Source organism: Bos taurus, unplaced genomic scaffold (assembly GCF_002263795.3).
Source record: "Bos taurus isolate L1 Dominette 01449 registration number 42190680 breed Hereford unplaced genomic scaffold, ARS-UCD2.0 Leftover_ScbfJmS_1578, whole genome shotgun sequence".
Taxonomy (NCBI): Eukaryota; Metazoa; Chordata; class Mammalia; order Artiodactyla; family Bovidae; genus Bos; species Bos taurus.
This window is the reverse complement of record NW_020190675.1, coordinates 173,342-188,810: the sequence shown is the minus strand read 5'-3', so window position 1 is coordinate 188,810 and position 15,469 is coordinate 173,342. Positions and strand designations below refer to the sequence as shown.

At 52.5% G+C, this 15,469-nt stretch overlaps 1 protein-coding gene across 1 annotated transcript in view; it reads right to left on the bottom strand.

Moving 5' to 3' along the window:
* The window catches only part of LOC132342123 (leukocyte immunoglobulin-like receptor subfamily B member 3), a gene marked incomplete in the record, with an annotated part of 90,338 nt that overhangs the window by 8,122 nt on the left and 66,747 nt on the right, over positions 1-15,469 (bottom strand). The window contains 3 exon segments of the mRNA XM_059884414.1: positions 14,159-14,232; positions 15,096-15,148; positions 15,425-15,462. Coding sequence (XP_059740397.1) covers positions 14,159-14,232; positions 15,096-15,148; positions 15,425-15,462 — 165 coding nt within the window.

Genomic DNA, 15,469 nt, shown 5'->3' with positions numbered 1-15,469 from the left:
CAGCTTCCAGGAGGTTCAGCCTCCCCGGTGTGGGCGTGCTCAGCTCAACCCGCAGGTCTTGAGAGAGGAGGTGGGCTCTGGGGGCATGGGGCCCTTAACCTTCACAAGCGTTTTCCTCTCCTAGTACTTGAGTCACACGCTGGATTCCAAATAGAGTGTTCTCAAGCAACTTGTTAAAAAGAGAATGACGGTGAGAGAAGGCATTTCCAGAGGTGCAAGTTCTTAGATACTGACTGTTTTCACACAGAAAGGGATACTAAGAGATGGCAGAGAGACAGTGAGATGCAACAGAGAGGAACATCATGGCCAAAATGAGCTTTGGAAAAGTAACAGACACACACTTGCACGCACAAACACCCGACGTGTGCATGGACAGAGCCGTGCCAGCCGATCACGTGTATATGAGTACCCAGAGTTCAGGTGAAGCACCGTTAGAACTTTGTCTTTTGTAAAGGAGGAGGAGAATGTGTACGGGTTCAGAAATAAAATGTAAATACGTATTTTAAGCACGAGATCAAGTGCCTAAAATGAGCAATGGAATAACTCCCAATGTGCCTGGTGTAATTAAATGAAAGAAAACCTTTTCAACTTTACTGTGGTATAATTGACAAAATTGATGCTGTAAAGAGCAATATTGCATAGGAACCTGAATGTTAGGTCCATGAATCAAGGCAAATTGGAAGTGGTCAAAGGAGATGGCAAGAGTGAACGTCGACATTCTGGGAATCAGCGAACTAAAGGGGACTGGTCATCTAACTCAGATGACCATTATATCTACTACTATGGGCAGGAATCCCTTAGAAGAAATGGAGTAGCCATCATGATCAACAAGAGAGTCCGAAATGCAGTACTTGGATGCAATCTCAAAATTGACAGAATAATCTCTTTCGTTTCCAAGGCAAACCATTCAGTATCACAGGAATCCAAGTCTATGTCCAACAGTAACGCTGAAGAAGCTCAACGATTCTATGAAGACCTACAAGACCTTTTAGAACTAACACCCCCAAAATATGTCCTTTTCATTATAGGGGACTGGAATGCAAATAGGATGTCAAGAAACTCCTGGAGTAACAGGCAAATTTGGCCTTGGAGTACAGAATGAAGCAGGGCAAAGGCTAATAGAGTGTTGCCAAGAGAACGCACTGGTCTAGCAAACACCCTCTTCCAAAACACAAGAGAAGACTCTACACATGGACATCACCAGATGGTCAACACCAAAATCAGATTGATTATATTCTTCACAGCCAAAGATGGAGAAGCTCTATACAGTCAGTAAAAATGACCAGGAGCTGACTGTGGCTCAGATCATGAACTCCTTATTACCAAATTCAGACTTAAATTGAAGAAAGTAGGGAAAACCACTAGACCATTCAGGTATGACCTAAATCAAATCCCTTATGATTATACAGTGGAAGTGAGAAATAGATTTAAGGGACTAGATCTGATAGAGTGCCTGATGAATTCTGGACTGAGGTTTGTGACTTTGTACAGGAGCAGGATTAAGACTATCCCCATGGAAAAGAAATGCAAAAAATGGCTGTCTGAGGAGGCCTTACATATAGCTGTGAAAAGAAGAGAAGTGAAAAGCAAAGGAGAAAAGGAAAGATATTCCCATCTGAATGCAAAGTTCCAAGAATAGCAAGGAGATCTAAAAAAGCTTCCCTCAGCAATCAGTGCAAACAAATAGAGGAAAACAACAGAATGGGAAAGACTAGAGATCTCTTCAAGAAAATGAGAGATACCAAGGGAACACTTCATGCAAAGATGGGCACGATAAAGGACAGAAATGGTATGGACCTAACAGAAGCAGAAGATATTAAGAGGTGGCAAGAATACACAGAAGAACTGTACAAAACAGATCTTCATGACCCACATAATCAAATGGTGTGATCACTCACCTAGAGCCACACATCCTGGAATGTGAAGTCAAGTGGGCCTTAGGAAGCATCACTTTGAATAAAGCTAGTGGAGATGATGGAATTCCAGTTGAGCTATTTCAAATTCTGAAAGATGAAAGATGATGCTGTGAAAGTGCTACACTCGATATGCCAGCAAAGTTGGAAAACTCAGCAGTGGCCACAGGACTGGAAAAGGTCAGTTTTCATTCCAATCCCAAAGAAAGGCAATGCCAAAGAATGCTCAAACTCCCACACAATTGCACTCATCTCACACGCTAGTAAAGTAGTGCTCCAAATTCTCCAAGCCAGGCTTCAAAGTACATGAACTGTGAACTTCCAGATGTTCAAGCTGGTTTTAGAAAAGGCAGAGAAACCAGAGATCAAATCGCTGCAACTGGAGAAAAGCCCACACAGCAACAATGAATAAATAAACAAACATAAAAAATAGATTTCTAGTGCAGGTTTTAAAAGATGCTTTGATAAATGATAGGAAATTCCCTTCTACTTACGACTTTTTCATTATAAATTGGTGGTGTATTTTATCAGAAAACTTTTCATCTGTTATCATGATGTTTTAAAATTTCTTCTTTTAATATTTGAATTGTATTGATGGATTTTTGTGGATGAAACCAACCACACATTCTTGAAAAAAAATACGTGCATGTGCGTGATATGTGTTCCATTTTATTTACTGATGAATCCTCTTTGTGAATGTTTGTTTAGGAAAACAGAAACTAGGGAAAAAGAGCTTCCTGAGATTTTCCCATTTTGTAGTTTCCGTGTCACCGTTTGGTCTCAGGTTTCTCTGGCGCAGTGAAATGTTTAGTGGAGTGTGCCCTTCCTTCCTTCTCCCCTCTGTGCGTAAGCTGGTGTGAGCTCGGTAGGTGTGTGTACGAGTGTGTGTTTCATGAGTGCCCACGTGTTCAGATGCATTCACCTGTGAAACTCTCTGGACTCAGAGTTCACTTTAACATATAGGACAATTCAGATTTTGTTTATCCTTATGTCCATAATTTTGATAAATTTTATTTTTGAGGCTTTTGGTCTGTGTCATCTACATTTTCTACTATAATAGCATGAAACTGTCCTTCTATGAGGTGTTTAACTTTCTAAAGTCTGAAGGACCTGCCGTCGTGTCCTGATGGCGGTAAAGCAACACCTTCTCTCTTTCTGACTTGGTCCTTGTGCCTAGCATGTGTGAGTGTGGTCCACGCCCTCAGGGACGAAGCTTTCTGGCTTTTCTGATTTTCCTCTCCTTGTTTGTCCTCAGTGGTAGCTACCCCTGTCATTGTGGTTTCCCTGTTCCTCCCTTCGTTTGGAGTAATGTGCTGACCTTTTTCAAAATCACTGATAATTGAGAGTCTGTTGCCTTCTTTATAAAATATGAGGATATTAATTATCTTTTTTAAGGAAATGAAACATGCCTTTCAGTTTTTTAGTAATCTGTTTATTTGTGGCTGTGCTGGGTCTTCCCTGCTGCGAGTGGGCTCTCTCTGGTTGCAGCGAGTGGAGGCTGCTGCCTGGCTGTGCACGGCCTGCTCACCCACTGGCTCCCCTCGAGGAACACCGGCTCTGGGCACCAGGGCTTCGGCAGCTGCAGCGCCCCTAGGCTCAGCTGTCTGGCAGCAAGTGGATCAGACCCATGTCCCCTGCATTGGCTGGCAGACTCTTAACCGCTGGGCCACCGGGGGTCCAGGATGCTGTTTCTGAGGGTAGAACCAGTTGACCTGAAAGGGTCCCTGGGGCTCCTGGTGGTCTGTTAGGAGCCCAGGTACTGCTGCTTTTGGTTAGGTGGTGTCCACTGCTGGCAGCTCCCGTGCCTCCTGGGGTCTGATATCTGTCCCGGGAGCCTGGGGTCGGGTCCTTCCTTGGCTAGCGAATGGCGAGAGTAGCGTACTCACTGGGCTCTGCTGGGGGCTCCCCTGACGGGGGAGCCAGGGGTGTGGTCGTCCCCCTTCTGACGGTTGAGTGGTTTACTTGGGCGTAGGTCACGTCCTGGGGGGCTTCAGATGTGGCAGCCTGCGGAGGGGAAGGTGTGTGAGATGGGGCGCCTGGGGGCCTGGAGAGGAGGGACCCATCTGCTGTGCGTCAGTCCATCCTTCCCAGAATCCCCCCGACTGGGAGGACAGAGGGGGCGCCTCCCGCCTTAGTGATCTTGGGGCCTCCTGGGGGCCTGCCTCCTGTTGTACTGGAGGGAGACAGTGAGGTAGGACAGGTGCCTCCTGGGTCCGCCGCCCTCCTCCAGCCAGCTCCCTGCTGTGCCCAGAGGAGGTTTGGAACCTCGGGCCAGGTCAGCTCTCTCTCCTGATGGAAACTCCAGGGGCCTCCTGTCACCCGGGAGCCTTGGGTGCTCTGTGCAGCCCTGGTTTCTGTCTGAGCCCGGACCTCTTGCTCATCTGGCCTGGCACACAGCCATCTTCCTGCTAAAGCACGTCCCTTCCACCTCAGGACCTTCCTACCGAGTGTGCCCGCCCGGAGCGCCCAGTCCCATCTCTTGATTTACTTTCCTTGTCAGCACCTTGCATTCTGGGACTCCGCCAGCTTGTTGGCGTGGGGCCCCTCTCACCACGAGCTGAGCGCCTGCCGTACCTGCAGGACCTGGGGGGTGGCGCCCGCTCTCCCGCGCCCTTTGCTGGGGGTGAAGGAGGGGGGCTGGGCCGTGTGGGCCATCCACTGATGCACGCATCCTCATGAGACCTGGGGCTGCACCCCTACACCAGAAGGTCAGCCAGAGGACACAGCTGAGAAAGGCGCCCGAAGGAGGGGCCATGAGTCATAGGGCAAGGGGAGGGTGGGGTCACAGCAGGACCCAGGGATCCGGGAAGGAGGGGTGGGTGGGCGGCTGGAGCTGGGGTGTGAGCACAGCAAGCGGCCGCTCGTGCGCTTGGCTGAGTTTGGCAACAGGAGGTCTGTGGTGGCCAATGGGAGCAAGGGTCTCACCCGATGGTCCAGCTGCAGCCCCACCTCAGAGTGTGTGTCGCTCACGGCAGCATCTGCAGCAGAGCAGAGGGCACGCTAGGGGGTTCGAGAGCCTCAGGGCTGGAGCCCCGCCCTGCACCCGGGGGTGCTGTGTGTCCCCACCCTTCTGAGCATCCCCCCCACGGCCTCCAGAGGTCTCTCTGCACCCCCCTACCCTGCACCGAGTGCTGTGTGGGGTTTCAGTCCCCAGCCCCGGTACCCCATCCTTCTGAGTGTCCCCCCCACTGCCTCCAGAAGTCTCTGTGACCCCCGGGGCCGCCTCTCCTGCTCACAGATGGCCTGGTCCTGGGAGTCTGTGGCTGGGCTGGAGCTGAGGAGGAGACACTGTGTCAGGGGGAGAAGGTGGGGTGCTGTGGGTGGGGCTCTGGGGGTGTTGGGGCGGGAGTTACCTGCTCTGCGGGCCCCTGTCCTCAGGCCCTGGGTCTGCGGCCCCTGTCGGAGGTGGAAATCAGCCTCAGCCTGGGCTGGGACCCGGGACAGAGGCTCGGCCCCGGGGACGTGGTGCCCGCCCTCCACGTGGGATTCAGGAGGAGAGAAGGCAGCCTGGGCTCGTGGTGCGTGTCAGTTCGTGACATTGAAAGGAGGGGAATGGCTTAAATGAGTGCACGTGGGTGACAGTGGGTGTTTTTTTCCACTAGATTTTCAGATTTGAGATTCTGGAAAATTTTTAAATGAAATATCGTTGATTTGTAACATATTAGTTTCAGGCATACAACATATGATTCAATGTTTTTATAGGTTATACTCCATTTAAAGTTATTACGAAATAATTGCTACATTCCCTGTGCTATCCAGTATATCCTTCTTGTTTATTTCATACACAGTAGTCTGTGTCTCTAGTCACACCCCTCATCTGCCCGAGCCCCCAGTAACCATTAGTTATTTTTCCGTATCAAGGACTCTGTTTCTGCTTTTCATATATGTTCCTTTGTATTATTTTCCAGATTCAGTATGTACCAATGCTATCATAAAGTGTTTATGTTCCTCTGAGTTATTTCAGTAAGCGTAATACTCTCTAGGTTCATGTGTGCTGTTGCAAATGGCAGAGTTTCCTTCTTTTTTATGGCTGAGTAATATTCCATTGTATGTATATGTGGATACACACACACACACACACGCCACATTTTCTCTATTCATTTCTTGCTGGACAGTTGGGTTGCTGACATATCTTGGCTATTGTAAATTGCCTATATGAATATTGGAATGTTTGTATCTTTTCAAATTAGTTTTCATTTTATTGAAACATATAGGCAGCAGTGGATTTGCTGGATCATATGGTAATTCTGCTTTTACTTTTTAAGGAACCTCCATATGGTGGGAAAAATTTTTTAAGCTGACTGTTCCCATGTCCTTGGTTTCCCTCTGTCTGATGCCCTAAGGCCTCCAGGGGTCCGAGTCACCCCGTTCCCTACTCACGTGACTTCCTGCATCTGTCCTGACCCCGGTGGTGGAGGAAGAGGAAGAGGAGGACGAGGAGCAGCAGGACGAAGTTCACCGAGACCCCGATGACGACACTCAGGTACCACGTGAGGCCTGGGGCACCAGAGACGCCTGAGTGAGCCAGGGGTGCCGTTTAACTGGGCACCTGCTGTGTGCAGACTCGTGCTGGGGTCTGTGCATCCATCTCCAGCCCACCCGACCCATTTATAGACGAGGAGACTGAGGCCCAGAGAGGGAGATCACTCAGGGGCCCTGGTGACCCAGCCTGGAGGTGGCAGAGCCGGGACTGGAACCAGGGCCGTGGGCACCCTGAGCTCCTCTTGAGCTGGCCCCCAGGAGGAAACCAGCTTTCTGCTCTGGGGGCCCCTCACCTGCAGGGGGCTGTCCGAGGGTCTCAGCTGGAGCTGAGGGTCCTCCCTTGTCCCCTCCCCTCCCCCACCGCAGCGGGGGCGGGGGGAGGGGCGGGCTGCGTGGAGGGGCCTCTGGGTCCTCCCCTCCCTCCCCACACGCTGCAGTAGAGGGAACAGGCCCCCCACAGTCACCTCCTCGGGGGCTCCCTGTGCTCCTTGTCCGATGCAGGGTCACACCCAGGTCAGAACTGAGGAAATCTAAGATCTGGGGCACGGGTCTCTCCTTTACACTGGGAGAAGCTGAGGCCCGCACGGGGGTGTCGTGACGGTGAGGGAGTCCACATCAGAGTCTCCAGAGGCGCCTGAACCGGCGGCATATTCAGCCCTGCTCGGCCCCGGACCCGCCATCACCTCCCCACGAGCCTGCTCCCCTCTCTGCAGTGTCTGACTCCACTGAGGGGTGGAGCTGATGGAACTGATGCCAAGAGGCCCCTGGGGGTCAGGAAGGGGGCGGGGGCGGGGCCGCTTTCCCTCTCTGCAGCCCTGCTACCCCAGCCTGGGCCCCCCGACCCCTGGCCCTTCACCCGGCAGCCCAGAGCCCCTGCAGCCTGTGTTTCCCGTTGATGACCTGAGAGGGCATTAGATCTTCCGGCTCCCACACCGCCCTGGGCTGGGCTGTCTCCCCTGAGCACAGAGCCCCGAGATGCCATAGGTTCGGATCTGGGTCTGTGGCAGGGAGAATGGGATCTTGGGAGGTTGAGCCCAGGAAGGGGTGCCCTGGGCTGACCCGGGGTCCCCACCTCACTCCCCTCTGCCCTGCACGGCCCTGTGGCCTCCCCAAGACCCTCGCACTGCCCACCTGCCCCTCCGGGACCCCAGTGCGGGAGGAAGGGGCGGGGCGCGGGCTCCGGGGCCCTCCCCAGGGGGCCCTCCCTCAGCGCCCCCTCTCACCACCGTCCTGCGCTCTCAGGGCAGAGCCGAGCTGCTGAGTGACGGACAGACTGGGCCTCACCTGAGACCACGAGCGCCAGGGGCTCACTGGGCTGTGACAGCAGGTAGGGGTCTGTGCTGAGTGAGCGGTAGCACCTGTAGGTGCCCCGCTCTTTGTGAATGTTTTGTTTTAGGAAAACAGAAACCTAGGGAAATGCTTCTGAGATTTTCCATTTGGTGTTCCTCTGTCACCGTTTGGTCTCAGGTTTTTCTGGTGCAGTGAATGTTTTTGAGTGGGTGGCACGTTCCTTCCTTCTCCCCTCTCTGTGTAAGCTGCTTGTAAGCCAGTTAAGGTGTGTAGTCATCGAGTAGATGTGATTCAATGAGTGCCACGTTTCATATGCATTCAACCTGTGAAACTCTGCTGGACTCAGAGTTCACTTTAACATTAGGACATGTTCAATATTTTTTGTTTATCTTGTGTCCATAATTTTGATAAATTTTAATTTTTGAGCTTTTTGGTTGTGTCATCTACATTTTCTTATAATAGCAATAAAACTGTCCCTTACCGATGGAGCTTTTAACCATTCTAAAGTCTGATAGGACCTGCCCGTCGTGTCTCTGATGGCGGTAAAGCAACTCCTTCTCGTCTTCTGACTTGGTTCCTTGGCCTAGCGTTGGAGTGTGATCCACGCCCTCAGGGAACGAAGCTTTCTTCGGCTTTTCTGATTTTCGCTCGCCTGTTTGTCCTCAGTGGTAGCTACCCCTGTCATTGATTTTTCCTTGTTCCGACCTTCGGTTTGGAGTAATGTGCTGATCTTTTCAAAGTCACTGATATATGAGAGTCTGTTGCCTTCTTTATAAATATAGGATATTTTCAATCTTTTTTAAGTGAAACCTTGAAACATGCCTTCAGTTTTTCTGTATCTGTTTATGTGTGGCTGTGCTGGGTTTCCTGTTCTCGTGTGGGCCCTACTCTGTTGCAGCGAGTGTAGGCTGCTGCCCTGGTGTGCACGGACTGCTCAACTACGGGCTTCTCTCGAGAAGACTAAGCTTCAGAAGGAAGCTCTGGGCACGCAAAGGGCTCGGCAGCTGCAGCGCCCCTAGGCTCAGCTGTCTGCACCCAATGGATAGACCTATGTCCCAGCATTGGTTGCAGACCTTAAACACTGGGCCAGCCGGCGGTGCCAGGATGCTGTTTTGAGTGTAGAACCGTTGACCCAAAGGTGCGGGCTCTGTGTGTCTTGTTAGGAGCCAGGGACTGCTTTGCTGGTGTAGGTGTGTCACTGCTGCGCAGCTCGCCGTGCCTGCCTGGGGTTCGAGATTCTGTCCTGGGACTGGGGTCGGGTCTTCCTGGGCTAGCGATGGCGAGAGCAGCGTACCACTGGGCTCTGCTGGGGGCGTCCCCTGACGGGGGAGCCGGGGGTTAGCATGCCCGCTTTTGATGGTTGAGTTGGTTCAGATGGGCGTAGAGTCACGTCCTGGGGCTTCAGATGTAGCGCGGCTGCGAGGGGGAAGGTGTGTGGATGGGGCGCCTGGGGGCCTGGAGAGAGGCTACCCATCTGCTGTGCATCTGCATCTTCCCGGAATCCCCGACGGGTAGGACGGGGTGCCTCCGCCTTCGTGATCTCGGGGGCTCACAGGGCGCCCATTCCCCTCTGGGGGCTGCCTCCCGCCTGTTTGTGCTGGAGGGAGGCAGTGAGGCAGGACAGGTGCTCTCGGTCTGCCGGCCCTCTGGTCAGGTCAGCTCTTTCTTCTCTGGTGGAAACATCCAGGGGCCTCTGAATGCCCAGGATGCTCTGGGAGCTTTTGTTGGCGTGCCCTCTGGTTTCTGTCTGAGCCGGACCTCTTGTCATCTGGCGCCGCACACGGCCGTCTTCCTGATATAAAGCGCGTCCGCTCCTGCTCAGGACCTTCCTCCAGAGTCCGCGATGCGCCCAGAATCCTGTCTTTGATTTACTTTCTTTGTCGCACGTTGCATTCTGGACTCCGCCAGCTTCTGGCGTGGGGCCCTCTTCACCACGAGCTGGAAGCGCGCTGCGGACCTGAGGGCCTGGGGGTGCGCCCGCTCTCCCCGCGCCTTTTGCTGGGTGGGTAGAGGGGAAACGGGCATTTGGGGCCATCCACTGATGCCACACGTCTTCATGAAAATGGGGCTGCACCCCCACAACCAGAACGGTCACCAGAGGACAATAGCACCTCCTGAAGGAGGTGGCCAATGAGGTCAAACAGGGCAAGGGGAGGGTGGGGTCACAGCAGGACCCAGGAACCGGGAAGGACGGGTTGGGGTGGGCGTGGCTGTCAGCTGGGGTGGTGAGCTGAGTTTGGAAAGGAGCTGTGGTGCCAGAATGGAGACAAGGGGTCTCACCCGATGGTCCAGCTGCACGCCCCACCTCAGAGTGTGCGTCGCTCAGGGCAGCATCTGCAGCAGAGCAGAAGGGCACTGCTGGGCGGGGTTCGGCAGGCCTCAGGGCTGGAGCCCCGCCTTGGCATCCCGGGGGATGCCTGTGTAGTCCCCCACCCTTCTGAGCATCCCCACGGCCTCCAGAAGCGTCTCTGTGCACTCCGCACCACGGCACCTGGGGAAGTGCGTGTGGGGTTCAGTCCCCAGCCGGTCCCCACCCTTCTAAGCGTCCCCCCACTGCCCCTCCAGAAGTCTCTGTGCCTGCCATGGGCCTGCCGCCTCTCCTCGCTCACACGATGGCTGGTCCTGGGCGTCTGCACCTGGGCTGAGCTTGAGGAGGAGACACTGTGTTCACGGGGAGAAGGTGGGGTGCTGTGGGCAGGGATCCTCGGGGTGTTGGGGCGGGATGATAAGTGCACCATCATGTGAGTAGGCGGCCACTTCGGTTCCCCGCGTCCAGGGGTTTCCTTTTGTTGGTTTGTGATGCATTTGGCATGGATTTCTGGGGCTCATCCTGTTTGGGTTTTTCTGAGTTTCATGAATCTGTAGATTTATGACTTCTGCCAAGTTTGGGGAAATTCCAGCCACTGTTTCTTGAATTGCTTTCCAGTCTCATCCTCTCTCTCTTCTCCTTCTAGGAATCAGAGACTGATCCCCGATCCGCGGGATCGGAGACTGTTGAGACTCTGTTCCCATGCCTTTCCAGAATCTGTGCTCCCTGGTGTTCAGACTGGTGTTGCTGTTCTTTCCGTCCCTGTCCCCAGTCACCTCCATTCTGCTGTTGAGCCCATTCATCACGGAGCTTCTGTTTTAATTGTTGTGTCTTTCAGATCTGAAATATCCACTGAGTTCTTTTGTATCTTCTGTTTCTTTGCTGAGACTGTCTAGCTTTTTTAGATTTACTTTAAGTATATGTATAATTGCTCCTCAGAGCATTTTTTATCATGACTGTTTACAGTGCTTGTGAGATAATTTCAACACCTCTGTCATCTCAGGGTTAGCAGCTGTTGTTCAGTCACTCAGTTGTGTCCAACGCTTTGCAACCCCATGGACTGCAGCATGCCAGGCTCCCCTGTCCTTCACTATCTCCCAGAGTTATGTCCATCGAGTTGGTGATGCCATCCAACCATCTCATCCTCTGTCGACCCCTTCTCCTGCCTCAATCTTTCCCACCATCAGGGTCTTTCTAGTGTGTTGGCTCTTCTCATCAGATGGCAAAGTACTCAAGATGAGATTTTCCTGGTTCTTGTGTTGATGAATGAGTTTTCAAATTGAGACCTGGACATTTTGGATATTATGTTGTGAAGTCTGGGTCTTTTGTTATAAAGGGCTTGCCTGACGCATTGCTGGGTATGACATTCCTGCCTGGTGGGTGGGGCAGTCCAGGTACCCTACCCGGTCCCCTTTGATACGCACCGTTTCACTCCTGGGGTCTTACCACTCTTCGTCCGTCTGCTGCCTTCCCTCCACTCTTCAGAGTACAGGCAGACCCCAGAGATGTTGTGGGCTCAGTTGGAGACCACGGCAACAAAGCAGATATCCCAGCAAAGTGAGTTACGGAAACTCTTCTGTGCTCCCAGTGTCTATCAAAGTTACGTTCACACTATACTGTGGTCTGTAGGTCTGCAGGAGCATTATGCCTGATGCAACAAAGTAGACACTTCAATTAAAAAAATGCTATGGGGAAATGGCACTGATAGGCTTGCCTGATTGCGGGTTGCCACAAACCTTCAAGTTGTAAAAACTCAGATTATCTGGGAAGCACAGTAAAAGGAGGCATGCCTGTATTCTTGTGATTGTATATGTAACGTCCAGGAGCTTAATTGTGCCTGGTGGGGGTTAAGGAAACAAAGCTCAATTTCCTCCTGGTCTAACACTGGAAGTCTGAAATGCACTTGATTTTTGTATATTGAGTAAACTCAATGATATCAGATAGATCCTTTTCAAATCAGAAAAATAGATTCTTATTTGGATTTTCCATGCACACAGTTTTGTAATCTGTGAGCAATACAGTTTTGGTGTTTTTTTTTTTTTTTTTTTAGCAATACAGTTTTACTCCATCCCTCTGTGCCTATCTTTTTTTTTTTTTTAACTTTATTATTTAATTGGTTGTTTCTTCCAGGACCCTGCTGAATAGAAATGTAATAGTAAACATTCTTGGCTCAATCTCAATAGCAGGCAGAAAGGTTGTACATTTTTACCTTTAACAGTTATATCTGGGCTTCCCTGGTGGCTCAGTGGTGAAGAATCTGCCTGCCAGTGCAGAAGACCTGGGTTGGGTCCCTGACCTGCGGATATGCCACATGTGCCATCTGCCAGCACGCTGAACCTGTGCTGTAGGGCCTGGGAGCGCTTACCCATGTGCCACAACTGCTGAAGCTGGGCACCCTGGAGCCTGCTTTGTGCAGCCAGAGAGGTCCCCGCAGTGAGAAGCCGGGCACCGCAAGTAGAGAGTCCCCCGCTCACTACAACTGGAGAAAAGCCCACGCAGCAACCAAGACCCCGCACAGCCAACAATGAATAAACAAACATAAAAAATAGATTTCTAGTGCAGGTTTTAAAAGATGCTTTGATAAATGATAGGAAATTCCCTTCTACTTACGACTTTTTTTTTCTAATTTTATTTTATTTTTAAACTTTACATAATTGTATTAGTTTTGCCAAATATCAAAATGAATCTGCCACAGGTATACATGTGTTCCCCATCCCGAACCCTGACTTTTTCATTATAAATTGGTGGTGTATTTTATCAAAAACTTTTCATCTGTTATCATGATGTTTTAAAATTTCTCCTTTTAACATTAGAATTGTATTGATTGATTTCTGCAGATGAAACCAACCACATATTCCTGAAAAAAATACGTGCACGTGCATGATATGTGGTCCATTTTATTTACTGATGAATCCTCTTTGTGAATGTTTGTTTAGGAAAACAGAAACCAGGGAAAAATAGCTTCCTGAGATTTTCCCATTTGGTGGTTTCTCTGTCACCGTTTGGTCTCAGGTTTTTCTGGTGCAGTGAAATGTTTTGTGGTGTGCACTTCCTTCCTTCTCCCCTCTCTGTGTAAGCTGCTGTAAGCCCAGTAGGTGTGTGTACGAGTGTGTGTGTTTCATGAGTGCCCACGTGTTCAGATGCATTCACCTGTGAAACTCTCTGGACTCAGAGTTCACTTTAACATATAGGACAGTTCAGATTTTTGTTTATCCTTGTGTCCATAATTTTGATAAATTTTATTTTTGAGGCTTTTGGTCTGTGTCATCTACATTTTCTATATAATAGCATAAAACTGTCCTTCGATGAAGCTTTTACCATTCTAAAGTCTGAAGGACCTGCCGTCGTGTCCTGATGGCGGTAAAGCAACTCCTTCTCTCTTTCTGACTTGGTCCTTGTGCCTAGCATGTTGAGTGTGATCCACGCCCTCAGGGACGAAGCTTTCTGGCTTTTCTGATTTTCCTCGCCTTGTTTGTCCTCAGTGGTAGCTACCCCTGTCATTGTTGTTTCCCTGTTCCTCCCTTCGTTTGGAGTAATGTGCTGATCTTTTTCAAAATCACTGATAATTGAGAGTCTGTTGCCTTCTTTATAAAATATGAGGATATTAATCATCTTTTTAAGGAAACTGAAACATGCCTTTCAGTTTTTTAGTAATCTGTTTATTTGTGGCTGTGCTGGTCTTCCCTGCTTCGTGTGGGCCCTCTCTGATTGCAGCGAGTGGAGGCTGCTGCCTGGCTGTGCACGGACTGCTCACACTCGGGCTTCTCTCGAGGAAGACTAGAGCTTCAGAGGAAGCTCTGGGCACCAGGGCTTCGGCAGCTGCAGCGCCCCTAGGCTCAGCTGTCTGGCACCAAGTGGATCAGACCCATGTCCCCAGCATTGGTTGGCAGACTCTTAACACTGGGCCACCGGGGTCCAGGATGCTGTTTCTGAGTGTAGAACCAGTTGACCCCAAAGGGTCCGCGGGCTCTGGTGGTCTGTTAGGAGCCAGGGACTGCTGCTGGTGGTTAGGTGGTGTCACTGCTGGCAGCTCCCGTGCCTCCTGGGGTCTGAGATCTGTCCTGGGAGCCTGGGTCGGGTCCTTCCTGGGCTAGCGAATGGCGAGAGCAGCGTACTCACTGGGGCTCTGCTGGGGGGCTCCCCTGACGGGGGAGCCGGGGGTTACGCCATCCCCCTTTTGATGGTTGAGTGGTTCAGGTGGGCGTAGGTCACGTCCTGGGGGGCTTCAGATGTAGCAGCCTGCGGGGGGGAAGGTGTGTGAGATGGGGCGCCTGGGGGCCTGGAGAGGAGCCACCCATCTGCTGTGCATCTGCCATCCTTCCCGGAATCCCCCCGACCGGGAGGACCGGGGGTGCCTCCGCCTTCGTGATTCTCGGGGGCTCACAGGGCGCCCATCCCTCTCTGGGGGCCTGCCTCCCGCCTGTTGTGCTGGAGGGAGGCAGTGAGGCAGGACAGGTGCCTCCTGGGTCTGCCGCCCTCGGTCAGGTCAGCTCTTTCTCCTGGTGGAAACTCCAGGGGCCTCCTGATGCCCAGGAGCTCTGGGAGCTTTGTGCGGCCCCTGGTTTCTGTCTGAGCCCGGACCTCTTGCTCATCTGGCCCGGCACACGGCCGTCTTCCTGATAAAGCGCGTCCCTCCTGCCTCAGGACCTTCCTCCCGAGTGTGCTGCCCGAGCGCCCAGATCCTGTCTCTTGATTTACTTCTTTGTCAGCACTTGCATTCTGGGACTCCGCCAGCTTCTTGGCGTGGGGCCCCTCTCACACGAGCTGAGCGCCTGCCGTACCTGCAGGGCCTGGGGGTGGCCCCGCTCTCCCGCGCCCTTTGCGGGGGGTGACAGAGGGGGCCCTGGGCCATTTGGGCCATCCACTGATGCACACGTCTCATGAAACCTGGGGCTGCACCCCCACACCAGAAGGTCAGCCAGAGGACATAGCACCCTGAAGGAGGGGCCATGAGGTCACAGGGCAAGGGGGAGGGTGGGGTCACAGCAGGACCCAGGGAACCGGGAAGGACGGGTGGGGTGGGCGCTGGCTGCAGCTGGGGTGGTGAGCTGAGTTTGGCAAAAGGAGGTCTGTGGTGGCCAGAATGGGAGCAAGGGTCTCACCCGATGGTCCAGCTGCAGCCCCACCTCAGAGTGTGCGTCGCTCACGGCAGCATCTGCAGCAGAGCAGAGGGCACTGCTGGGCGGGGTTCGGAGAGCCTCAGGGCTGGAGCCCCCGCTTGGCATCCCGGGGGATGCTGTGTAGTCCCCCACCCTTCTGAGCATCCCCCCACGGCCTCCAGAGGTCTCTGTGCCCCCCGCACCCGGCACCTGGGGAAGTGCTGTGTGGGGTTTCAGTCCCCAGCCCGGTCCCCCACCCTTCTCAGCGTCCCCCCCCCACTGCCTCCAGAAGTCTCTGTGCCCTGCCATGGGCTGCCGCCTCTCCTGCTCACAGATGGCCTGGTCCTGGGCGTCTGCACCTGGGCTGGAGCTGAGGA